General features: G+C 39.1%; 1 protein-coding gene across 3 annotated transcripts in view; it reads right to left on the bottom strand.

Annotated features, from left to right (window-relative positions):
• Positions 1-778: 778 nt before the first annotated feature.
• FREM1 (FRAS1 related extracellular matrix 1) overlaps positions 779-27,322 on the bottom strand; it is a 56,492-nt gene continuing 29,948 nt past the window's right edge. Inside the window, exons 22-36 of one of the 3 annotated variants that reach the window (XM_071424975.1) lie at positions 26,606-26,801; positions 25,617-25,881; positions 20,028-20,490; positions 18,749-18,950; positions 18,152-18,296; positions 15,843-15,972; positions 14,359-14,431; positions 13,328-13,477; positions 11,904-12,142; positions 11,146-11,193; positions 10,709-10,867; positions 10,392-10,517; positions 9,603-9,718; positions 2,373-2,458; positions 779-978 (exon numbers count right to left, since the gene is read on the bottom strand). In XM_071424975.1, coding sequence (XP_071281076.1) covers positions 779-978; positions 2,373-2,458; positions 9,603-9,718; positions 10,392-10,517; positions 10,709-10,867; positions 11,146-11,193; positions 11,904-12,142; positions 13,328-13,477; positions 14,359-14,431; positions 15,843-15,972; positions 18,152-18,296; positions 18,749-18,950; positions 20,028-20,490; positions 25,617-25,881; positions 26,606-26,801 — 2,598 coding nt within the window. The remainder of the gene's footprint in view (positions 979-2,372; positions 2,459-9,602; positions 9,719-10,391; positions 10,518-10,708; positions 10,868-11,145; positions 11,194-11,903; positions 12,143-13,327; positions 13,478-14,358; positions 14,432-15,842; positions 15,973-18,151; positions 18,297-18,748; positions 18,951-20,027; positions 20,491-25,616; positions 25,882-26,605; positions 26,802-27,322) is intronic. The other 2 variants (XM_071424976.1, XM_071424977.1) reach the window with 2 other exon arrangements.

The raw sequence follows: 27,322 nt of genomic DNA, 5'->3' as shown, positions 1-27,322 counted from the left end.
ATTTTTTTAATAAATCATCATTTGCTGTAAGATTTGATTTAGAGATGTCCCATTATTTAATTACATTAAAAATTACAACACCATCCTGCAGTACCAGGAAAAAAAAAAAAAAGAAAATTTTTGCATAGGAATGTGAAACAGATGCAACTCTGTATGGGCAGATCCATTAGGTTCTGAAGCTGGCTTTGGGAGGTAGAAGAAATACAAGGCTTTGTTCCTGTTAGTACTCTGTCACCAGGCAATGTCCAGCCATTGGTACTTTTGTAAGATGTACTTGGGTATCCACCAAACAAACAGTACAGTACTTAAATGGCATCACTCACATCATCACCCAAAAGATCTGGTTTTAGGCAACTGTCTACCTTTATTTCCAGGCCCAGCAGCATTCCTCTTTGTGTGACTGCAGAGAAAAACTGCAGTTCACAACTCTTCCTTTAAGAGCCAAGTGAATCAATTGATTTAAAGAGATTTCTTTAAATCTTTCTTTAAAGAGAAAGTACATTTGCACAGAAGTGCGATGAAAGCCTTGAGACGCAGCTCTTTGGTATAAAAATACTCATAAGTGAGTGACAGATCAAAGTCTTTGGGGAGATTTCAAAACCTTAACCTGGGCTTAGTTTTTGCATCTGATCTCTATACCTTTGTTAGTTGCCAGTGCATCTGCACCTCTGGCAGCATATAAAATAAGCCTTGCTGATGATTAGAATGGTTTTCTAACACAGCTAACATACTGAAATAGCATGAATGTCCATATTCTTTCAGAGACATCCTCCATCCATTACAACTTTCTTGAACATATATAGCTGTTTGGTTTGACCTTCTTGCAGTCAGTTGCTTGCCATTTTCCTCGCTTCTGCACAAATACACAATTTCTTCCTCTCACTGAAAAGTGGTAGGAGCCTCTTCTCCAGTTTATGTAGGTTACAGGCTCTCCTCCATTCCACTCCCAGTGTCCAGGATTGACTTGGTCATTCAAACCTGTGTGAAATGAGTAAGATCAAATCAGTGGTGTTTATTGTCACTGGAGCCAGATGCCAAGAGAGTTATGCTGTTCTGTAAGTTGTTCTTCATTAAAAAATGCATACAGTTGCATGCTGAGAGAAAAGAAAACATCTGATAGAAAACAAGCAAAACACAATTTAGGATTTAATTAGTTCACTTGAATCACAGTTAGTGCCATATGAATAAAGGAAAATACACGTCTCTGCAATAGCGTATATCTAAAATGTTTTTTTCTCCTTTCATCTATTGCGTGTCTGTGACCTCATAGGCTTCTCTTTCGATATTTGAAATAGCAAGGAGTCTGGGCAGCATCAGATGCCTTCAGATTTCTTCTGAATATAAAATACTGCAGATCTTTATGGACGTGATTTACACTGTTTAAATTAACAGTTGTAAAACTAGTTTGTGTTAATTAGTACAATAGAAAATATATCTTTTCCCCTGGCCTCTGAGTTACTAAGACCAATAGGCATGGCATAATTTCAGACATGACTTGTCTTCTTATGAGAGACCATAATTGGCATGACAATCTTTATCTACAATCTTTATCTATCTTTTCTACTCTTTATCTTTGTCAAATAAGTTTATTTATTTCAAGTTAGCAGAATTATGATACCATTAAACATGATCCAAAAATAACTATTTTTCTAAGTTAATTTAGTATACCTAGTAGGTCCATCTCAGCAAATTACTAAGAGCTGATTATCACAGTTCAGAATCAGAGAGAAAGAACAGCACTGAGGACAGTGTAGCAGAAACAAGGTTAGAAAAAAGCAGTAGCACTTGTATATGAGCTAAGGCAGTAATTCACAGAAAGGAGGTACAAAGACCCATCCAAATTCTTTCTATTTATCATTAAATATTAAGTGCCTAATAAGAAGTAGCTAAATCTGAAATGATATGATGAAATATTCTTCAGCTTATCATCTAATTAATTCATAAGATTTCTAACACAAGACAACACCATTAAATTAGGAGTAAAACAAATAATTGTCTAAGTTAAAACAAAATAAAAGAAAAAGCTAAATTAGGGATAAATAAAGTAACAGTTGAAAGAAAGATAAGATAAACAAAATTGTAGGAGCTGGAACTATTTTCTTCAGCTTGTGTCAAAATAGGAAAGGTTTCAAGGCAAAAACAGTCCAGCAATAGACATCATGATAAACACATCTTTTTGATAAAGACTTATAAAAGTAGCCAGGTAAATTATGGGTTTTTGGTTTATGCCTTGCACTGAAATAATAAAGCAGCAGAAATATGAGAACAATACAGTGTTTGAAAACTAGGCTTGAACTGCTACAGCAGTTTCTTCTTTTCAACATGCACAGGAACTGCAATCTGCAGGGGGAACTTGCAGCCAATATACTTGCCTATCCAAAAGGGCATCTTCCCACTGAAGTCCCACAGCCACTGCATGTGTTGTTCATTAGCTACACTTGTTAGACTCCCCAGGTACCTAAGCTCAACGAGAGAGGGCAGAGTAATTAGCATTCCACAGAGTGACAGACAGCTCCCATCAACTTATCAACAATGGGTGTTGATTGTACTATAAAGCATACAAATAATGAGTCACAGGAACACCACAACTTACTGGCATGAAGGAATAATTACATGAAGATGAAGTCTTAAAATTGTGGATTACCTGGGAGGAACCAAAGTCCTAATCTGGTTTCTCTAACAGAAAAATTAAATCAGTTTGGCAACTGAAGGAAATGTATACCGGAAATATGTGCCTCATACTCACAAACTGTGTTTTAAATTATTGGCACAATTATTGATACCTTATTTTCCATAAAATTATAAACTTCCTACACTGAAATCCAAGCCACTGAATGATACAACTTCTTCTATCTGGTAGTAGAGCAGGAGATATCTTTTTAAAATCATATTTTGACAATAATGAAGCTTTGAATAACACATTTACGTGGTAATGTGGTTCTGAGAAGTAATGATAGAATCCCAAAATCATAGAATGTCCTGAGTAGGGAAAGACTGAAAAGACCATCAAAATCTAGCTATTGGCCCTGCACATGACAGCCCCAAGAACCACAAAATGTGCCTGAGAGCATTGTCCTAACACTTCTTGAACGCTGTCAGGTTGGTGCTGTGACCACTTCCTTGGGGAGACTGTTCCAATGCCTGACCACCCTCTGAGTGAATACCCTTCTCACTATATCTAATCTAAATCTCCCCTGTCAAAATTACACACACCTCCTCTAAAATCAACATTCGGGTTATTGCATCATCCCCCCCCCTTCCATTTCCTTCCTCTGCCTCTATCCGCACCCTTTATTTTTTGCATTTTCATCCTTTTCAAACAGAACATCTTCAACAAGCTGAAATATTCTGTTTCTCCATCCTCCTGTGAACCTACACTCAGTAAATGCAGGTATCCCATGGGTTCCCCCAGTTGTTCATCACAAGAAATTTGGTATCTGGAAAGCAGCACATTCTTCAGAGGATTATCTGCAGTGGCTATGCATTTAGTTCAAATTGGAGAGAAATTTTGGTTTGTATTAAGCAGACTAATTTCTGAATTAAGTCAATGCATAAGCTCTGTTCTGCATTTGTACTTATAGTTTGCCAGCTCCAAAGGAGGATTTGCAAACTTTAGCCACTGAGTGGCCTTGCCACTGAGAAGTCTTCCAACCAGTACCAAACACACAAGCACCAGCAGGCTATTCTTAAGCCATTTAGAGATCAGGCTAAATCTTTGGTCAGTAAGAGACAAATGTCATTCTTCTCATTTGCTGGGAACTGTCAGCCATCAGTGGCTCCACTTTCTTATTTATCCATCTTTGTGTATGCCTTGGTATATCACCTTTTTACATGTCACACCTGGTGTTGCCATCCCTCTGATGCTGAACATCTGGTGCTGATGTTTATTTTGTCCCATATTTCTGACTGCTGCTCAGTCTAAAAGTGATGCCAACCCCTTCAGCCTCCCAGAATATCCTGGGTGACAGTCGATAGGGCCAGAGCAAACAATGCTGTTCATAAAAACATTTTAAGAGAGGGAAAAAAACTTTTCTAACATCAGAATAAGTAAATGGTATTGTAAGGATTTTACTAATTTCATTACTTTTGCCAGATAACAGAGACAGAAGATCACTATTGCTCCAGATGAAGTGATAACTCTCTTCTTTAGGAGCTGGGGAAGCAACCAGGCCTGAAGAATGGCATGGCAGACTTGAGCTCACTATGGAGACCATGAGCAGATGTTAGAGTGAAAGCCCACCATTAAGCATGCTGCCTAGTTAAAGATCCATGCCTGGAGCTCCATTCCCGTTATTGCCCTGTATGCCTTCTAAGAGTACTGATCCCATGGATTTCATATGATGCCACACAAAGGGAGCAGGAAAAATTTACATGAGAAGAATTCAAAGTAGTAGTCCACAATATTCTGCACAGTGCATACCACAGAAAATCTGGACCATTCCTTAATCTGGGCTCACAGGGCCAGGATATGAAATAAATTCATTGTGTTTCTGAGGGGGGATGCTCCTGCTGCAAAGTCCTCCTCCATTATCCCTGCAGGCCAACCAAAGCAGGAGGGGATGGAGCTGCCCTCTGCTCCATGCTGCACAGTAGATCTGCCAAGGCCAGCAGGTCAGCTGGGTGTTAGCCCTTGCCTGTGCAATCACAGCTGCCCTGGGGCAGGCACTGTGCAGTAACAACAGGCCCATCAGGAGCACTCTGAGTTCCTGGGCCACCAGAGAACAGCCTGTAAAGGTTCACACTGACACCTGTGTACACTCTCCTCAACTAAAGGTGTGGCAGAACAGCCTCAGAACTGTCTGGTAGCTGTCAGGATTGTGCACCCTCTGTGGTAGAGGCCCCCAAAACTGCACCCAGTGAAGGTGTCAGCCGAGCTTAGCTCTGCCTCTCATCAGGGTGAGATGTGCCTGTTGCACCCTTGGGACAGGCTTCCATTCTTCTGGGCCAGTCTGCCAGGCAGAGAATCTCTGGTGAGCTAGGAACAAAGCTGTTACACTGACAAACACTGTCAGGAATTTTCATACTCCATCTTCTTCTACAGACAGTCCAGGAAAGCAGGCATAGCTAATTCAGGTTGTCCTCTCAGGCTAACTGCTTCAGCAGCAGGATTCCATTCTGCCTCCCAGGGGCTTGCACTGACCAAATGGACCTGAGAAGAGGTTTGCACAGCAGTTTCTGTGGTATCACTACTAGGTGAACAAGAACAAAAATAGAGCATTTTATCTGGGTTCTGCTTAAGGACACTCAAAACCCAGGAACTAAGTAATTTACTTTAGGTGAGCATAAAGCACTATGCACCAAAGAGCATCAATATGTGTCAGTAACTGCTCTATCATTTATGACATACAGGCGTAGTCTGAGCAATAACAGTTTCAGACTTCACATACCAGGGAGAGTCTTCATCACTGTGAAAGGAAAGCACTACAATAATTATAATTTAACATAATCTTTTCTCTATAGGAGTGCTTTCTAAGTACAGTTTCACAAACACAGTACTGAAGAGAGAACAACTGTTCTAATTGTTATACCTGTTTAGGGGGGTTGTGTATTTTAGGGAAATCCAAACCATCCTGAAAGAACATAGCACCTCCATAATGTTACTCACTGAACCTTGAGGCATAGGATCAGACACCGGAAATTACAAGATAATGTTATTTATGGAGTGTGCATCTAACACTTCCTAATGTAAATTAGTCAAGATAAGGAGTTATTGTGCCTTATTAGGGAAAGAACCCAAACAAAACAAAAAACAAACACCAACCAAAAGAAGCCACAACAAACCCACACACATAACTTTTTTCTGTGCTAAACCATCTATTTAAAATTGTTCCTGCATGCTTTATAATTTTTGTTATTGAGTCAAAAGCATCCTTTATCTTAGAGCAGTTGCACACATTATGGAAACATTTTGGGTAGCTATTGACCTTGAAATATTATATGGAAAATACTTAGCACAAAGACTTTACTGATTTTCTATTAAATTGCCTGATGCATTTAAGAGTCTTGCACCATTTTGGTAAATTTAACAATGGCAAAAGCACACTTGACTAAGTATGAAGGTCTCCATGAGACACAACATTTTATTTGAACTGCTGTAGTAAATCCGTGTCCTATACTGCTATTGAAGGGTGTGGGGGGTGACTGAAAGACTGTGCTTATCTCAGTCTTTTGTTTGGTCACCTAGGGAGTTATCCTGATGCCTTCAAATAGGTGTCTAGTGTTGCTTACAACACCTCCTATCTTTCAGAACATTCAGATGAGAGTGGCAGACATGATGCAGAGCCTGCAGGAGCCCTGCACTTCCAGACTGGCAGTTGAAAGCCAGACAGCATACACAAGGCCTTTAAAATTACTCTAGGTACCTGGATTCCTCTGCTGGAATCACACACAATAATATGAGTTAACCAGTCACTTAGAGAACCAGTACTAGAAGAGGACTGATGTTCCTAGGGAACACTGAGCCATCATGAAGTATCTAATCTATTACTTTAGATGGGGTTCTGCCTGTAATTCTAAAGGACTGGGGCCAGCTGTTCAAACAAAATAACGTGTCCTGCCTTACACAGCTAGCAGTAAAGGACCTGAAACCTAATAATATTTGAGCTTCAATTAAATGTTCAACTTCAAAAAAGATAAAGGTATAATATGACTAACAAGGCAAAAGACACAACTGTGGGTTCTATCTATGCAGGATGGGAGAACTTCAGTGGCAGCAGTGAAACCATCTCACACACAAGTGAGCCCTGCTGTGCTGACCCTTGGGGAGGACACGTTCCTATTGGATAAACAAGAGCTGTGGCATAAATCATCAAAATTGCTTCTAAATCAGACTGCTGTGGGATCACTCAGCCATAATATCCCCCAGATGCTTCTCTTCACGTTGCCAAGAGTCTCTTCATGCATACAAACAAAGCTAGAGAAATGAGTTCTTAAACCATCTTTCTCTCCAGTGAATTGGAGAAGGGTTAGAAATAGTGCAAGATTTTCCCAGCAATTAACAGAGATTTCCCTGTACCCCCATCCCCAGTTTAACACTAATATATAGAAACTTGAATCAAGACAAGCACTTATTTTTGTCTGCTTCTACCCTTGAACACAGAAACTAAAGAAAAAGGTTGTATACCACCTGCAACAAATGCATACAATGTATATCAATATAAACTCAAACAGGCCTGCATTAGCCCATGCATATGTACTTATGTCTAGACAACAACTGCTTCCACAACAAATAGCATTACTGTGATGGAATAGAGTCATAAACTATCATGTTGGAAGGAACTCTAAGGATCATCTGGCAAAAGGACAGTCCAGACAAGATGGGCCAGCACTCAGTCTAGCTAAACCTTGAAAATGTCTGATGTTGGGGAATCTGCTATCTCCCTGGGGAGATTCTTCTAATGGCTGATCTCACAGTTAAAAAAAAATTCCCTTGTGTGTACTTGGAATCTTCCCAGGAATAACTTGTTCTCGTAGCTGTTCATCTTTTCTATGTGACTCCTAGTAAAAAGGAAGTCTCTATCCTCTTCTTAGCCACCCTCTAAATATTTAAATACAGTGATAAGGGCTCACCTATGCCTTCTTTCTTCACATGGCAGGCTTTACTGTCCTTTGATCAACTTTGTGGCCCTTGTCCAGACACTTTTTAGCCTGCCAACTTCTGTATACTTTTTGTATAGCCTGTTCCCAAGTCCATCATCTCAAAATTGCAAGATTGTCTCAAAAAGGGTAGGGCAGGAGACTGTTAGTGAATCAACTTCAACAATGCTTGGGCTCTTTTTCCTGTTCTGCATAATAGAAAAATTCTAGCAAGACAAATGGATAGGAGTTTAAAATTATGCCATTTTTCGTAGTAGTAAAAAATTATTCTTTTTTCATGAAAGTTGGCTGATTTACTGAAAGTCAATTCTAATATTTTCATTTAATATCTAGTTTGTTGATCTATTGAAAATTGAGGGCTGACCTCCATGGTAGTTTTATTTCCCTGTTGGAAACATTTAAATGTCAATAGAATCCGTATTAATAACAGAAACACCACAATTAGTGCTGGTGATGATTGCTGGAGGAGCTGGGGAAAAGCACAAAATAAAATTTAATAAGTTATGTTCTTTTACCACATTTTAGCATGTTCCTGGAGCTGTACTTTTGTAAATTAGTTCCAGATGGAGGCAAGGAGTACTCAATTTACTAGGATAAATCTTCCTTAGTCTATGCTAGTATGGCATTAATTGAATTAGCACTGCCCTAGGATTCATTTCCTTGTGGATTCAGTGATATGCCTTGATTTTCTGTGTAGCTTTTTTAACACTGTCCTTTAGTTACTGTTGTTTACATTTATTTACTTTTATTCAGTTTAGTATCTACGTTGCACACTATCAAGAAGCTACCACTTACAAAAAATATGGGTCACAAAGACCACACTCTTTTAGAAGATAGGAAACACCTCCCAGAAGAGTGACATTTGGTTCCAAGAGATCAATTCACTATTGAAGCCTTCAGAAAAAAACCCACAATTTATAGCATTGTTTGTTAACAAGTAGCATTATAAAAGCAGATAATAACAAAAAATTTCAGGAGCTGAAATTGTAAGTAAACCAAGTATTAACACAATATTTAGGGTCAGCTCACAAGAGGACATAACATTTACATTTTAATAAAAAATATCTTCCATCAGCTGGGAGGTAGTAGTATCAAGACTTCTCTTTTGCATGTTACCAAGACAACATAATCTGGCATAACTAAGTGGAATGAATCAATGCTTGTTATGCATGCTTGGCCATGATTTACTGTTCAGCATGTCCTTCCATTACTTTAGGAACATACGCTGTTTCTATCATTTCCCACTCTTCCTCGTTTCAATTTTCCTTTCGAGTAATGGAGAGGTCTAGAGTAATGGAGAGGTCTGTTTAAGCCCCTCCTATTTTTCATATTGGTTTCCAACCTGGTGCTCACAATTCAGGATAAGGTACAGAGCATATCTATCCTTGGACAAGCTACATGATATCATGGCTAAAATTTTTTTCCAGTGCTAACCTAATACATCTAAAAATCTCAAACATGTATCTAGAAAACAAGACTGACAGGTTTTTTGTCTCCTACTTTGAGACAGCTATTATTATTACTATTGTTGTCGTTACTGTTTTTGTTGTTGTTGTTATATCCTTAAAAAGTCAGAAATGGACTGTTAAATTGAATGTAAAAGTTTTCAAATAGTTACAGAATCTTCAAAGCTGCATCTTCAGAAGAATACAGTGAGGCACAGAGGAGCTGGCTATATCAAGAGGAGGTAGTGCCAAGGAAGTGGTGGGTAAGAGAGAAATAAATTGTGAGTCTCTACTGACTCTGAGTTTCTCTTCTCCCAAACTAACTCTCCCATTAGAAAAATATCCTCACTGCAGATGGACAGCCTTGGGAAACAACCACCTGAAGCATTATGAGACTAATATTTCTATCGTCCACTGTGTTTGAATCCCAGGATTTGTGCAGTTTTGGGGGTAGCTGTGCAGAGCAGCCAAAGCTTGGCTTATCCAAATAAATTTGGTCTCAAGAGCAGCATTTGTCTCAGGGCAACAGCACTGTACAGCAAATGCATGATGGTCTCTTACTGATCTCTGCAAGCCTGAGCAGCAATGTTCCAGGTGACCTTGTGATTCACTACCAGGAAGTAGCAGCTGCCCTCATGATAAGTCCATCCAGAGGGACATTTCTTCATAGTTACCTCCTAAAATAAAAGAGGAAGAGGTAAAGCAGACTTCTGTCTATGCACAGATAGTCTGTGCACTAGTGTGCACAGAATTAAACCAAGCATGAGCTTGGTGTCTATAAATAAAGATAGAGCATTGCTTAAAAGATTTAAACAAATAAAGCCTGACAGAGGATCCTACAGTTTATAATTAGTAGTTTTGATGGTGACAGTAGGATTCACTTCCAAAAATCTTCTAAAGACTTTGTATTAGTTTGGGCACCATTTTCTGTCTCCTGTACTCTGTACAGGGAAAGCAGTGCATTAAAATTCAGCATGACATCTTAAGTGGTGGGCGGAAAGTATGTTTACAGAATACCTAAGTAAGCTTATTTTACTAAATTCCACCCATTCCACCATCCCACATACTTCATTCACTGACTGTGTTATGTCCCCATTGCCCCAAGCACCACAACACTAGTGCTCATGTGGTTTGTCCAGGAGCACCTGTGGATGACAGAGAGAAAAGGCAACCGCAGCAGTCAAGTCCTCATCATATTCCTGGGAAACTTTTGTTTCTGCTGAAAGCAAACCTGAATCTGGTTAACATTTGTCCCCTTTTCAAGTAAATAACAGGTCCTCTGCTTTAGGATATCACCAATCCTAGACTCCATGCTCTGATGTAGATACCTACACATTGCTACATTTTTACCTTGCTTTGGGAATTCCAGAATTTCCATGATATCCCATCACACTGAAATAACTTCTGTGTGCTTTCTTCATAATGCAAGAGACCCTTTAAATCTGGTGTACAAGCCTTTTGAAAAGAGTTAAAGTCCTGGAAAGAGGAAATGTCATTTGAATATTTGAAGGAAAATAATTACACAAAACAAGTGAAATGAAACAGATTAATTAGGTCTTATATTAAAATTGCCTGCCATGAAAACTCTTCTAGGTGTTAAATCATTTTGGAAAACAACATGACTGAAAACAGATGGTGAAAATTCCCATGGAAAAAAGATTTCATACCTTATGTCTTGATCTTGGTTCAGCTGCAAGTTCTGCCTTATCAGCCAGTGGGATTTCTGTCTTCCTAGAGGAGATTACATTTATCTGTGGTTGTGCTTTCTTGTTGGTTTCAGCTGAGGAGGTGTCATCCTCTATTTTGAGTGATACAATCCCATGATACTTCATTTTACAGTATCACACAAGAACAGGAGAGGAAAAGAAAGAGTTAGTATACACAAGCAGATCTTTAATTTAGTTTATTTAAACTAAATTTAAAATAATAAAAAATTAATTATTTTACAAATTATCACAAATAAAGGGAAATTACACCAAAGAAAAAGAAAGATAGAAAAATAAAGTATTAGACATAACAAATTTTTAGGAGTGATAAAGCCTGGAAAGAGCAGAATCAGAAAGAAATCATGGAAATATCCAACCAACACCCCTAATACTCTTACTTTGAAAATCACATCTGTTTCATTTCTAAATACAGATGAAGGAGGAACCTGGAAAACGTAGAACAGCAGAATGAGATGGGTATGTTCATGTATTATAGAAACAAGACTTTATGCAACATTTACTACCACGTTATACATCATGCAGAGCATGTCTTGGTTTAGTTCTTTCTCTTTTAGTATAGAAGCACATCATTTCTGAAAGGAGCCATTAGAAAGCACAAATTACAGGTGTAATGCTCAGTGTTCATAAAAATAGATTCCAGTACTTTTTAAGGTCACAATAGCAGAAAGTTATTGAATACCTAACTAAATCAATATAGCTTAAGCAGGAGAATCAGTGGAAAAGGTTTAATTAACTATTCCCTGTTTAAGCTAACAGTATTTTCAGCTTTATAACTTCAGTACCAGATGCACAGCTTCTATACATTTGCCTAGTTCCACCAACTTCTAACTTACCCATAATTTTTATAAGATTGGAAGTTTCATAATTGCTGAAGTTGCTTCATGCCTGTTTCCTCCCCCAAGTCTTGATTTTATTCCTCTCTTGCATACATGGATCCAAAATGTTTGGTTTGTTTTTTGGCTTTTTCCTTACAGTTTTTTTTAAATAGCCCCAGGTCTGACTCAGAGCAAACTCATGTAGTTTATAGTTATTGTGTGGTCAGATCGAATTGCTACAAAAATGACAGTTAAATGAAGATGTCACATCACAATAAATTCACAAATCAGTTCATCACTGAACTACAGAAGTGTCTTACTATTCTGCCATTTCCAGTTACTCTCAGCCTGGTCCGTGACCGATTCGCCAAACTGTGCTCCTGCCACAGATCCCCTCCATGCCCTCTCATCCCTTTGGAGGGAGGCAGTGGGATCCTTTCCAAGGAAACATTGCCAGGCCTGGAAGGTGATGAGGAGCCTGAGGAAACTGGAAACAGCATGTGTCTCCCCCAGAAGTCATGCTTGCTTTGGCCAGAAGAATGGGAATAGCTGCATTGACCTGAAAGCATAGAAAATGGCAGATGGTCAGCTTTAACTGCATGAGCAAATACTGGTCATGTTCACATGGGCACATAAACAGCTTTTCCTTAAAAGCTGGATGATTCTTTCACTTGAAGTAGTTGATTTGCTGTTTGTTCAGTCACCCTCATTTCTGAGGTTATCTATGACTGTAACTGCAACTACTATCTCTATAAGTAAGATTTTATATGTGATGCATCTGTCTACCCACAGGTCAGAATTCAACCAAGCATCTGCTGAAAACACCTGCTTTCATTCTTATACTGGGCTTTGAAGTGCTGGGGTTTTTGGCCATGAATATACAGGTATCTTTAACTACCATTGATGATATTTCCATCATCTCCAGAGAAGCTTCTTCTTGGAAATCCAGGATACTGTTGTTTCAATGAAGTCGCTGCATCGATTAAGTCCTGATTTACAATAGGAATATTTAGAAGACAAATTTGAAATTTTAAAGTGTCTTTTTGTAACATGAAGCCTAATTCATTGCAATATGTATATTTTAAATATTGTTTCATCAAACACCAGAAGAAGAGACACTCTTCAGCAGTCAGAGGCTGCAACTGCTTTTCTAGTTATTTCAATTTTTCTACCATTTTCCTATGATTCTGTTTCTACAATTGGCTCCTTTTTAGTCTGATTTCAGACACGCCACATTTGATCACTGAAAAATATAATGATAATGCAGTCTTCAAAGACTAAACGATTTGCTGTGAAGTTATGGACTGTGCTTTTTAAGTCATGGAAAATATATTGCTAAGGGATGGATTAATTTGCTACATTACTTTTTGAGAGAAGAGTAAATCTCTTTTAGAGGGTGTGTAACAACTAAATAATAACAGGGAAAAAACCTAATGGATCTAAACCAAATTTTCCCCACTTTAGTAAATGCAAACTGAACTCATGTTGTTATGAAAAGTGGTTTCTTTCCTGGCATTTTTCTCATTTTGTATTCGTTGCTTTTCTCATCCTGTGTTTCCTAGGAGGATGCATATGATTTTGTGAGAGAATAAAGGGCCTGCAAGTGTCAAGCCTGTTTTCTCTAAAAATAATTTAGGCAGTTTGGTCTAATGGTGAATGTTAGGAACAACTCATGGTTGAAAATAGGTAGCTATTCAGCCAAGATTGTCCCACCTTTTTAGTCACAAAGATCAAAAGAGAATACCTCCTTTTGAGTCCAAAATTTTCACTACAGCTTTTGTCCGTGTGCCAAGAACAGCATTCACAGGGGAGTTCAGAACTACTTCAAAGACTTCATCATCTTCCTCTAATCCATCATAGGTAATTGCTATATTCCACGTCTTGGTTGACACTCCTAACAGAAATAAACATTTTAATTACTCTTTAAGTGCTATTTCAATCAATCAGGGTGTCAAAGAAATAGATTAATTAACATGTCTGCAGCTAGAGAGGAGTAGATTGTGTATGCTATTGTGCTCCTACTGACTGACTGGACTCCTGCTGTTCTTCCAAATAACATTAAGTTTGAATTTGTTCCTGGTCAATGATGATTCAGTTGAAGTGCATACACTGTAACAAAATGCTGCTGTAGATGTGCAAAATTTCACTGCAATACATTTATTTAGGACTTCCACTGATTTTCAAGAGAAAATGTATCATAGAGTTTGTATCTGAAAAGTTTAACTTTAAAGATGGAACAGTTATTTAAAATACCTGCAAATGGATCAAAAACCATGTTAGATGGAAGTGCAACCATTTAGGCAAATCTTACCATTGTTTTTTCTTGTTTCCTTGTCTTTACTGGGTAACTTCAGGATTGTATGTGAATGAAATAGGGCCTTGGACATCTTGAATAACCTAAGTTGTTCTCAGTTTTGTCTAAATTTGACCTGTGTCCGGGGCTTTACCTATAATGACTGAAGTCCTTAAAGCATCCCACAGTTCAGCTCAGGGTGAGTCCTATCCAGCCTAGTTGTTGGGAGATCAGGAGACATCATATCAGCACTTTTGATATTTTAACAAAAGTAAAAGACTGTGGGAAATCTCATGCCAAATAATAAGGATACCAATTCACTAAAGAAGCCCACAGTACTTCCAAAAAATAAGCTCAAGTCTTAAATACTATTCAGCTTCTCTAGCTATAGATATGTAATAGATTTCACTCTCCAAAGCAAGAGGTTGCTCTTCTAAAATCAGTGAATTAATTTTAGAATTACTCAGTACACTATTTCATACCTGGATCAAACTGAACAAGCTTGGACGGAGTCACTGTGAAGTCCTTTCCCAGCCTAGCAGATATTTCATGGACCTGAGAAGAAATCAAAGAGTATATACTACAAGAAATCAAAGAGTAAATACTACACTGTGACTCTTTTGACCAAACCACTGCACTCTGCTGCATCCAGAAGGTACTTTGCATGTCTCAAATAGACAGGTCAACCCATACATAGACTGGGGAAAAAGATAAAGAACTGAAGAATAAACCTTCTTATGTGCAACTGTCATTCTGTTCTTGCTTATGGCTTACAAAATTAATCATTAAAAAAAATCCCTATCTTATACTTTTGCTAATTCCCCTCTGAGATTGCTATTTGACAACACCAGGTAACACTGCTGTTCACCATGCCTGGGGGCCCTGCCATACCTGGTTCCTGGAAAAGCACATCCTGTCATCTCAGAAGAGCAGCAACATCTTGGCCATGTTTTCCTATTTGGCTCTTTGTGATATCTTGAAATAAGCTTTTTCGCACAGAGCCTTCTGTCACTCCCAAAGGCTCATTAGGATAGATGTGAACCCTACATATGTAAATATAGGGATTCCAGCAACTCCCTGAAATTTCACAGGAGGCACCAGAGGACACCAGTTTCCGTACTGTGGATGTTTCCAGCTCTTGATGCTGGAATCAGTTTCACTGGTCTGTTTCTGCAAGTGACTGCTGGAGTAGAATCACCGAAGTCTGTGAAGGGTAGGATGAGATGTTCCCTGAGGGCATCATTAGCAAAATTCCCACTCATTTCAGTAGAAGAAAAACAAAATTATGTTTTGTATTAGGGGTATAATCCTGAGAAGCTCTGAGGGGGAAAAATGGTATTTCTCTAGCAAGGGGAGCTGATAAAATACTGGAATTTCCTTTTTATGAGGAAAGATATAATTTGTGAAGGCAAGTTGCACAAAACCTGCTTTACAAAATTATAGCCTGCAGCTTTCAGTCTAGTCTTTTTGACATAAGACAGAGGCAGTCATTGAAGGTACAGGGGAATTTACCTTGGCTGTGGGCAGTAGGGGGTGAAATGGAGAAGGCTGCCATGGCTGTGTAGTTGAAGTACCTATACGTCCTGGGCTCCTCCAGCCTGAGAAGGCAAAACAAAAGCCCCAAGGCCCTAGATTGCCCAAAACCTGGATTTTAAAGTGGCGGATCCTGGAAACCAAGCTTCTGAGCACAGTGCCAGAGGAAACTGCCTGCTTTGTTTTTTCATCAAAACTGAAACGCTGCTCCAAGATATTCCAGGTTTGGTTAATTAACATTTCTACTTAAAACTCAAGAAATTTTGTCAGAAGTGTTTCAGCCATCTGTAGTAGCAAGGACAATGTCTCCCAGTAAGTATGGATTGAATCACATGGCCTCTTTGATGATTATTGAATTATATTTATATCTGAGGAATAAAATAACAGGCTGTACTTATTATTATTAAGTTAGGTTGTTGGCTTTTGGCTTTACCTTCACGGTTATAAAGGCAGACTCCCCCAGGTGTCCTGCCCTGGTGATTTTCAGAGACACTACTCCTGTGTTTTCACACACCTCATATTCAGTCTGTAGCATTTCAATTCGAGACCACCGTAGCTCCAATCTGTGGGAAAGAAAGGAATGTGAGTTTAGAGCAAAGCCACCTGGCCAGCCGCCCTCAGCCCCTGCTGCTCAAGGGCTGTGTGAGGAGCCTTCTCTCCCGACTGCTGATTTAGCCAATACACATACTGAGTCTTTGTCTCCAAATCAACATATTTGTGTGATTTAACTGATTAGGAAGAGGCAGTAATAAACCTTCCAGACTAGTCCTGATGTACCCTAAGCCACATTTGAGCCTTGTTTTACAGCCAGAGGGATTCTGCAGTAACTTTGAGAAGGGCAGTTTGTCCATTACAACAATAGGCCTAGACAAGTTATCACTGTTTATCCTGGTTGCCTTTAGCCTTGCAGTTTTATTATACTCTCACTCCCCAGTCTTTCCTCAGCAATATCCTCCTTTCCACCCATCTGCCTTCATGTATCCTCTATCTCTCCTCCTGTAGCACACAGAGTATGCTCTAGGACTTTTCTGCCTCTGGGACTTCTCTTCTTCCCTTACTTTAGTACTCGGCACACTTCACTCTTCAACATTTACCCTATCTGATTCCAGGTGTCTTACGCACTGAATTTTAGAATTTTTTATGGAGGATGGGGGCAGTGTCTGAACCTCAGAAGACTGTGTGCTGCACAGGATCACAAATAAAGATCTTTCCTTTTTTAGAGCTGTAATAAAAATTAGTAAGAGTCAGAGAAGGATGAATGAGATTGCAAAGAAGGAAAATAAGCTGAGCTATTTACAATTTGTACTTTACTAATACAAAATTCTAGGCCTTTCACAGCTGACTAGCTCTGTCACCAGTGGAAGGTCTCTCCTGTCCTCCTCTACCATCTGATGCTGATTTTGTGGGAAACCCATTTGGAAGCTGATTTGCTTTACTTTTGCTAAAGAGGATGGATGTGCCAGATGTAGTCCAGCAGCATTCAAATAAAAGCTGGGACATGAACAATAAATTGTGCATTTTGAAACAGTTATCATTAGGTGATAACTACTTTAACTTGAAAAAATACCTCACAAGCTTTTAAATCCAATATTAAAATGCTATTTTTTCACTAAACTTCCCCTTTGGTCTACTAGCAGATAACTTCACTGAAACACCTATTTTCTGCAAAAGAGTTTTTTCTTTGCTCTTCTCCTAAAGCCGTGCTATGCACTGTCATTCATTTAAAAGGAGTTGCATTTTCCATGAAGTGGCATCACATAATTGTGATTTTTCATCTGCAATCCAGCACAGAGCAGCTGGGCTGTCCATGCTCAGATGTGTTTGTGTATGGGGACATCTTTTGGCACAGCACATAACTGCCTAAATGCTGCCTCCAGCTCAGCTCAGTCCCTGTCTTCTCTCCAGTGTGCAGGGAAGTGCTCTGCCCCTGGGTACAGCTTTCTGCTTCTCTTTCTTCACCATGAGTCCTGGTTTGTGAGTGGCCATTTTAGCCCAGAAAAAGCATATTGGGTTTTTGGGGGTTTTTTTTCAATTTTTTTCTGATTAAATAAGTTGGTTGAACACTTAGCCCTATTTTCAGGAATAAAAAGAAGCATTGCCTCTACTGGAGAGCTACTTGCACTTCTGGCTTTTATCATCAAAGCCCAATTCAGATGATATTCTAATTTCTCTACATGAGGCTTATGCTATGTCACAAGGAGATATTGGATGGTATGCCTAGTACATGCAGTGGATGACAAAGGTGCTGTGTGTTCTCCACCTTCTCTCAGTTTTCTTTTGCAGAAATATGTCACTCATAGCTTTGTCATTTGAGAGCATCTCGTCCACTGTAATCTCAAGCTTGTGAAAAATGCACTGCCATCAGCTAAGGGCAAGAGTGACCTGCAGCTGCAGGACCATGTTCATGAAGCTGTAGTCCCATCCTTCAGCATGCAGCATATCAGATATCCAAATGCCCAACACCACTAAATGCATTATGTTTCCTGGTGAAGCCCTGAATGCCCTTGAGAACTGTGACACAGTCTAACCTGCAGCTCAACCTTTGTGGACCTTCAAGAAGGCTTCAAGAAGGCTTCACCTTCTTGAGGGGAAGAAATCTTCTCTACTCTTACAAAAGCAATGGCAGGTTGAGTTGTAGCTATGTCCATGTCTTCATGGCTTCAAGCTCAGCACCTGTTCATTTACCCCAAGGGGTGGCAAGCACTGTGCAGCACAGCCCATGTCACCAAGGAGTGGAGCTACCTTTGGGGTGCTGCAGAGTTTCCACTGGCATCTGTCACTTGAAACTCCAAGTTGTCTGAATTCACTTCTCGTGATTTGTTGATGACATAAAGTATGATTTTGCTGTTTAAATCCTTTTGGCTAAATCCTTCCTGAATGAATCCACCTAGGAAAGACAAGTTGTATACAGGTGAACCAAAAGCCTGCTAATAAGAACCATGTAGATTATATAGACTCTTTTCAACTTTTCTTTTAGTTGAGAATCTGAACTTTGAGAAATGTAGGTTTACAGCTAAACAGCAATATCTGTTCATTATAAGCCCCTGCCAATTTCTTTATGTGTAACCTGTTTATCAAAAGGCCAAGTTCAATATTAATCTTTTTTTTTTCTTGATAGAAATAAAAAGGTTTCTCAACAGCTATTAAAAATTATCTGAACCTCTTTGAAGATTCATAACAAACTTAAGACTCAGGTTTCATTGTAAAAGTTTTGTTATTGCAGTCAAATTTTGCCCAAAGTTTGCCAAGAAATTTTGATTCTATCAAGCAAACATTAACAGGGTAGGGTTTGAAGTCTGGTCTGGTATGGCCCAAAATAGAGATTATAAAAGAAATCACCTGTTGTTATATTTTCCAGATAGCCATAATGAGGACCTCGCAAAATCTTAAAAATTATTTTGTCATCTTCTGTACTGGGGTCAGATGCCCTCAGGGACCTGGCAGTAATATAGATCCCATAATTGCCATTCTTCAGCAGTTCCACATCAGAAAAACAATGGAGATGAGTAATTTTTGGTGCCATTTTGTCCAAATGATCCACCTAAATCAAAGTTAGACATTATTTTATAACATCAGGATATTCTCTGTCCTGCTTTTGCTAAAAGAGCAGTAGCCAGATCAGGGTGTCAATAGCCACTTTGGCTCACAGTCTGCTGCAGACCCCTGAGTTCTAGTCAAGTTGTACTTCACATGAAAAGTTTCCAGGTCCAGATTACCCATCCCTTGCCATATGTAGCAGGGTATAGTACACTCTGGGGAGTGAAAGAAATTCCATATACCTCTGCTCTGATGTCCCACATTCTCCATAGTCATTTTTTATGCAATTTTCTTCACAGCAAAAGATAACTGCAACAAAGGTTTGTCACCTCTTTTTAATTATAACATTCCATCTTTCACAAATTCTGGTGAACCTTCTAGCAGTCCACAATGGTTGTTGCTGTTCCCATATATCACCCTCTGCTGAAATAGTATTCCTCACTGGTCGTATAAGGAAATATAATAGTCTCTTATTATATCAGGAAATATTAATAGTCTCTTCATTAGCATCAGGGTTTTGAAACACAGAATTCTGACATGCAGTGCAACCAGACATGCTTTTTGTACTGAACCATGCCACATAAATAGATAGATACAAAAAATCATAGCAAACAAATCTGAGCCTATGACAAAGTATGAAGGACTTGAAAACACAGGAAATGGGAAGTGAACAGAAATATTCTAGCAAAGAAAGAAGAATCAGAGCATCTTACACAGAGAGGACAGATCAGAGAGGACAGGATATCTAGGTGGGGAAGCAAAGTGGCTGTAATTCAGGATTCCTGTGACATCAGGAGATCAATCATACTCACACCCCCCTATGTGCAAATCACAGGATCAGACACCAAGTGGGAAAGCAGAGCAGCAGAAAGTTCTATCCTTCCCATAGTGGAGATTCCTATGTAAAAATTTTAGCATGCAAGTATTAAGTATTTACTTGCTTATCTTTGTGCATTTTGGGAAGTAGTTAGTTCCCCAGGTTAATTATTTGTGGAACACAGGAAGAAAATATACAAACTGCACAGTTAAATCAGAGACTGCAGCAAGTACCAGCTGTCATCAAAACTGCTACATTCTTGGCTTTATCATAAAATTTATCTCTCTTAAGTAGGTCTGTGGTCACACTTGCCTGAATGGTGAATGTCACCGGCTCGCTCTGCACCTTCCCATTCACGATGAAGCCTTGGTTAGTCCTATCCGAGGCAACAAATGTAAATCTGTCAGTCTGGGAATTCCCACCTCGGTGCTTGTATGCAACATCCCTGTTGTCCACATCTTGCTGTGTGAAATTGCACTGCAGTAGCACAGTCCCATTATAATAGAGATGACCATACAGGGGGAGCTGAGCCAAGAGGAAGGTAAGGTTTTCTTTTGCAGTATCTGGGTCTGAAAGCTGCAGTACATCAGGAGTAAGAAGTGCCATAGCTCCTTCAGTTAATCGTAACCCCGTGTTCCTAGATAGAGTGGGCAAAGCCTGGTCAGCTGCCTCCAAGGCAATCTTGAATGTCCCATGCTTAGTCCTCAGTCCATTGCTGATGATGAATCTGGCAAAGAGAGGCAAGGCAGTCTTCAGCATCTGTTCTTGATTCAGCATGTACTGAAATGAAATGATAATGCAGACCTTTACTACAGGACTTGCCTATGTTGATACTGCAAAAGTAGAAGAGCTGGGTGGAGCACAAACCCAGACACTGAGTGGAGGGGATGTAAAACATAAAAACATGAAAGCAGACAGCCAGGTATATGATAGGAGTTACAATGCACTGGCAGGGATTGAGCAGATGCCAGAGGAAAGGCCTTGAACATCTACAGTCATAGCGGAGCTGATCTCAGCTTCTAGCTGAGATACAGGTGGAACAGATCTAAAAGGAAAGGCTGCCGGGGGGGGCTTATTGTAGCTTCTGGTGTACATATTTTACACATCCTTAAAATGTATCTTCCCTTGGTTACCTGGCAGTAGCACCTACAGCTTACAGAAAGACATATGTTAAGTGCATGACCTGCCAGGTTTGGTTTAGTTTGGGTTTCTTTCTGTTCGCTGTTACAAATCTTTTCTACCCAATGAAGCTGTCTGAAAAACCAAACTGGAGAAAGATTCAGCCTTATCTCACTTCATGGGTTTGTTTAGACTCTAACTCAATCTTAAAATTTTCGTCTATTCAGTAGAATATGATTTATGTTTCTTTACAGAAGTCAAGTAAAGTTTCACTGAAATGCTAAGATATTGGGCAGAACTGTACAAGTTGATAGAATAATGTTAATAACATGGATATCCATAGCATAAATTTATCAAATGGTCATATCTGTACAGCTCTTCTTCCATGCTGGGAATTTCTATCAATAGCCACATAATTCCTTGTAGTTCTCTCTCAAGTAGTGATGTCAAGTAGTGATGTTTCTTTAGATACACTAAAGATTTGATTATTCACTACAGATAGTTTTCCTATCAAAACTAAGAGAAAGATGCCCAAGGCTGTAGGGAAAATCTGTTGGAAGCTCTGCTGTTTTTGACTGGGGTATAGTTAATTTTCTTCATAGTCATTTGTATGGAGCTATGGTTTTGATTTGTGCTAAATATAGTTAAATAGTGTTGATAATATAAGGATGATTTGGTTACTCCTGAGCAGTGCTCATACAGCATCAAGGCTTTTTCTGCCTCTTACACTGTACAGCCAGTGATTGGGCTGGGAGTGCATAAGGAGTTGGGAGGGGGCGCAGGCAGGACAGCTGACCCCAGCTGACCCAAAGGATAGCCCAGAAAATCTGGTGGCATGCTCAGTGTATAGAGCTGGGGGAAGAAGAGGGAGGGAGGGAGGGAGGGAGGGAGGGAGGAGGAGACGTCTGGAATGGTGACCTTTGTCTTCCCAAGTCATTCTGTGCATGATGGAACTCTGCTTTCCTGGGGATGGCTGAACACCTGCCTGCCCACAGGAAGCAGTGAATGAATTCTTTGTTTTGCTTTGCTTGTGTGCACAGCTTTCAATTTACCTATTAAACTGTCTGTATCTAAACCCATGAGTTTTTTCACTTTCACCTTTCCAATTCTCTCCGCAGTGCTACAAGGTGGAGAGGGAGCAAGCAGCTGCCTGGTGCTTAGTTGCCGGCTGCAGTTAAACCCTGACAGAAGCCTACCAGCTGGGTATGGGCTTTTGCCATACGTGTGACAGCATGGTCTGCAGAAATTTATTACTAAATTTAGTTGTGGAGAAAAACAAGGAGAAAACCAATCTTTTAGCCTTTAAAATTTATCTTTGATTTCACAGGCAAGATCATTATTTATGTATTTTCTTCTGAAAAGAATTACATGGAACATTTTCATGCCTGTAACAAAAACTTTTGAGGGTAAATGAAACTAAAAATTTCTCTGAAAATGTTTCACGATCCTTCATGTCCCATCAACTTATAGCATGTATGAGTTACCTTTCTACATAAATTTCAGTGGTTATGCTGCACAGTACATGCAAAAAAATTTCGTAAGGTGGTTTTTCACACAGGTTGGTTCTGCCTGAGTCAGAGCAGAGTCTAGTGTACAAAGAAATTTGTCTCTACTAGAATGGGACAGTTGTTTCAGAAAGTATGAGGGCCAGTCTAGCTGGCTGCTTTCCATGTAACACTCTTCTACCATACTTAAGTGAAATGGGGAGTGGCTGACATTGAGTGGGTTATCTGTTTCCCACTGGTCTCTTGACTGCAGACCTTGAGGATGTACTTTCAAAATTACAGGGTCAACACCTAGTGTATTGCTGCGTGACTTGAATGGGAGTGACTTTCAGTAGGTCATGGAACAGCTTACTGTGTCACAGAGACTGTCCATCTAAAATTCCTCATTGCCTTCACCAATACTGGATGATTAGAGCTTGATCACTTGTAAACTGGCACTGTGCCATAAAACAGATGGGAATGAGCATAGGCAGACCAGGGACTATGTAGCAGTCTGAAATATGTTTACTGAGGATGGTATTCCCAGCTGGGAACCCAGAGACATCTGCCTACACTAACCAAATGCTATTGTGCCAATGGTAAAAGGGTTGCACTATTTGTAAACTATCTGAAATCAAATACAGAACTAAAATAATGATGATAAATACTGTGTTAGGAGAAAAGGGGTAAAGCACCTTCAGTCAAAACCTTAACCTTCTCTCAAAACGCCTGGAGCATTGCAGCAGAAATGAATTTTCTTTCGTTCTTTTGATGGTGTAAAAAATGTTTGGATGATGTCTCAAACAGTATTTAGTGAAAGACTTAGATAATTCAGTTAATTAATCTGAATATTCATCCAGCCTTCTCTAGAATGCCAGATAGGAACAAAGCTTCTGCATGGATACATCAGACTGAAATTTACCATGAATTTCATTCACTGCTCAGTTTCACAGGTGATGAAACTGCCTGTGTCCAAGATGTCCTTCTGTACTTTGGGAGATTTTGGTTATTTGCTTATTTCTAGTTTATCTCTGCTTTGTTATTTCCTCAGGAATGGAGAGCAGCCAATATTCTCACTCTGATAAAATTTAGGATACAATTCTCAGGCAAAGTTTGGAGGACATGTTGCATGGTTTGATTTCACAACTACCAACATTTCATGCTTTCTGCAGTTTGATGGCAGTAGAGTTGGCTACAGGACCTACCATCTGTCATGGCATTTAAAGGATAAAAATGGAATCATAAATAGTGCCAACTCATTACAAAATCGAGCCAGCATGTCAAAATGGAGGACATTAGCATGTTCTTTTAGCATTCTGCTGCCAGCATCTGATGTCAGGTTGCTAATCACTTGAAGTCATCTGTCCAAACAAGCGCTGCCAAATCTTTCTTCCAGCCAACAGCACCAAACAATACAGGTAAATTTATGTCTGAAGGAAGCACTTTAGTGGGAAGTAAAAATCTGGTCAGTTAATTCCTCTTCCTCCCACAATTACCCATATAATTAATTCCTTGTTGAAATAATAATACTGTTCTGCCAGAATATTTATATTTGTACACAAAACCAAATTATTTTCCAAATGATAACATCAAGGAATCTAATTATTGGGATTAAAATACTTATCAAATATCAATATTTATTAAAGCATCGTAACCTCACTTTAATAAGACTGACTTTCTGGTTTGTTTCTTAGCCATTGGCCTAAACAGAAAACATTGGGTTTATCCACACTTGCAATTTGCCTAGAATTGTTTGATCTGTTTTTAATAGTGTGATATGGGAGTCATACTGACACAAGCCACTATACTACACTGCCCAAACTAGGGCTTGCATTACTGTAACCTTACTTGAACAATCTAATTCTAGTTTTGGTGAACATGTTTCAGAATTAAGAAACATAAAACCAGGGAATATTTGCTCACTTTTTCTGTAGTGAGTACAAATGAATCAGACAAATCTCCTAACTAGAATTTCCACCATGCTGAATGCAGTGGAAGGGATGGTTAAAAATGTTTAATCTGAGGAAAGTTTCAGAATTACTTTTGGGTTAACTCTGGACAATGCTACCTCACCCAGTATCATAGGGAAATTTATTTGATGTCTCCATGCCCCACTTGCTTGACTTGCCTGCAAAAAGTTCTCAAACTGAATGATGCAACATGTTCTTGTACTTCATCATGTCTCACAGAAAAAGTCATTCAGATCAGAAGTCTATTCTAGGAGAATGTAAAAAGGAGTCTTTTCTGAATTTCAGCTCTTAGGAGTCAATTCTTTAATTTTTAGTATGAAAATGAAAAATAATAATCTCTTAATTTGGAATTTTACAATAAGTCCATCTTCTGTCAAAAGCTGTTTTCAGAGAAAATTACCAATATTAGCAAAAAGTAAGCATTCTTCTTTTAGAAACATTTTCTTTATTTTTGAGCTTTTTCTTTTCCCTGTTTTTGGCCTTTTTTACTAAACTGTCCACAGAACATCTGCTCTTTATCTGATGATCATTCATTGCATCATTTTACTTTATAACCAAGAGAGGTTCATTTAAGAACAAAATGAATGCACCTAGTCTAAACTGTTCTAAGTGGAAAATTTCAGAAATAGGTGAAAATAACTATCATTAGGCTACTGAACTGGGCCTGTAGGTAGCCTATGCCATAAACCTATGGATTTACCTCAAAATTTCAAGAGTCTACATGAATTTCCATGTCAAAATAGCATGCCAATGGTAGTGTCAAAATATATTAAGTGCACTGGTTTTCATTATATTCCAGAATACTTAGGGATTCAAAAAGCCATAATCAAATTAATATGATAAATTATAACCTCACAGATAAGAAAGCTTTTATTTAATACCTGAATGGACCAGCTTTACCACATCCAGCTGTAGCAAGAAACCAAAGGAACATTCCACCAAGTATGTTCTCAATCCTTCTCTCTCGCTCAAATCTTAACAGCTGTGTATGTCCAGGTACTATAATAATGTTGAAGCTGGTATTGAGTAAATGTGTCTCTGATTATGTTTTCAGAGTCAATGAGAAAATTCATTTATTACCAAAGCATTCCCAACTATATTTATTGCAGTAGAAATAGATGCGCTATATAAACATTGGGAATTCACATAGAGCCTCCAGCTCTTTTAATAAATTCTTTTGGGGGGTTTTGGGTGGTTTTTTTGGGGTTGCGTAGTGCAGGTTTTTAAATACCTCAAAAATTCAAGGGGAAGAGCTTGGGGGGTGGGGTACTACCCCTTACCTGAATGTATCTTCACGAACAACTGCCTTGGCTTTGTGAACATAGCAGACAATCTGTCGTGCTACATCCATTTGACTGAAGCTCGTAATGGGAATGCCAGGATAGCTGACATACTCTATTTGTCCATACTGGGGTGGGGAGGTTATCACATAAAGGAGCTCCTCTGGCCTGTCAGTACCATCCAATGCAAGGAGGACATCAGTTGTAATGTAGCTGTGATCTCCTTTTGGCACTCTAAGGAGTTTTGTAAAAACAGCAATGTCTCCTGCAGAATAGACAAAACAACACTAAAATAGTCATGTTGAACTGGATGATCTCTTCTGCATTGTTTAGCCACAGGAAAGCCATGCCTGGTAGAAAAACTAAAAGACTTTAAGATTATAGAGAAATTCAGCATGGAAGGGACTTCAGGATATCTTTGTTCAACCTTCTGCTCAAAGCAGGGTCAGCCATGAGATCAGCCATTGCCACAATGCTTGGGGCTTTATCCTCTTGAAACCTGAAAACTATTACCCTTTTGAGGCCAAGGATGAAGAGACCACAACCTCTTTTGACACGTCTTCCAATCTTAGCATTGTCAGGTAAACCTTTATGTTTCTAATAGAGAGGAAATAAAAAAAGAGAGACCGGAAGGCTGTAGAATAACCTGGAAGAGAGAGCTGTTTCTGAACAGTCTTTTGCCTACTTTTTATATTCTTGCCATTTTTCTGTGCTGCTTTACTCAGACATAAAGCTAGTTTCAGAAAGATATGTTTAGCTCTATTTGCAAAGCAGCTGGTAGTCCTGGGAGGCAAGGTGCAACACATTGTATTCACCAGAGCCTTTTCAAATCCCAGGACCTGGCCAACAGTGAAATCCGAGCAGTTAAATTTACAGGATCTGCAGGAACACTGGCCAGAGCCTATCTAAGGAAAGGATCAAGACACATACTCAAATATCTTGGTTTCAGAAACAGGCACTGTAAAACATCAAGTTTAGTGGATCTTTACCCTTTTCCAAGTCCTTGATATTTATGTAGAAGTCCACAGCTGGGGATCTGTTGTACCCATCCCAGAGGTAAAATGTGAAGCTGTCTTTTTTCTTGGACCCCACAGTTCCTGTGTGGACATATCTCACAAGGTTCATATCCAGCTCTTCCTGAGTGCACTTCATTCCAGTTAGGAGAGTAACCCACCCTTGTCCTACCTAGAAAACGTAAGCATCCTTCATTAACTGATAATCACCCATGCATCCTTCTCAGTTATTTGTGTTTCTTTGTAGTTATATAGGCTGTTAGTGGCAGCTACCTGGCTTTCCTTCTATAGACTTTTTGCTCATAGTATGTTTTGAAGGGCAGCAAAAAACTGGAGTTTTTTTCCAGCAGATATAAGGCTGGAGAAGATACAATGATCATTAATAATATAGAGTTAAATGGAGTTTAGCCACTTTTACTCTAGGAAATCATTTTATGCACACTTCTCAGTCAGACACCAAGATGAAAATTAAATAGTTCCTGACCCAGCTTATGTTTTCTATTTCTTAATTTCACAAATCTGCTCTTGATCCTAGCTGAAATCATAGCTAAAACAGCATGAGAAATAGCTTCAGGGAGTGTGGAAGTTTTAAGCCCCAGAGGTCCTCAACTGCAAAAAGAAAAATACCAAAAAACCAACCAACCAACCAACCAAAAAAACAACCAACCAAAAAAAAAAAAAAAAAAAAAAAAC

The sequence above is a fragment of the Agelaius tricolor genome, unplaced genomic scaffold, assembly GCF_023055355.1.
Source record: "Agelaius tricolor isolate 1412-34295 unplaced genomic scaffold, bAgeTri1.0.p SCAF_4, whole genome shotgun sequence".
Lineage (NCBI taxonomy): Eukaryota > Metazoa > Chordata > Aves > Passeriformes > Icteridae > Agelaius > Agelaius tricolor.
Note: the sequence above shows the minus strand (reverse complement) of the source record. Positions and strands in the feature narration are given on the sequence as shown.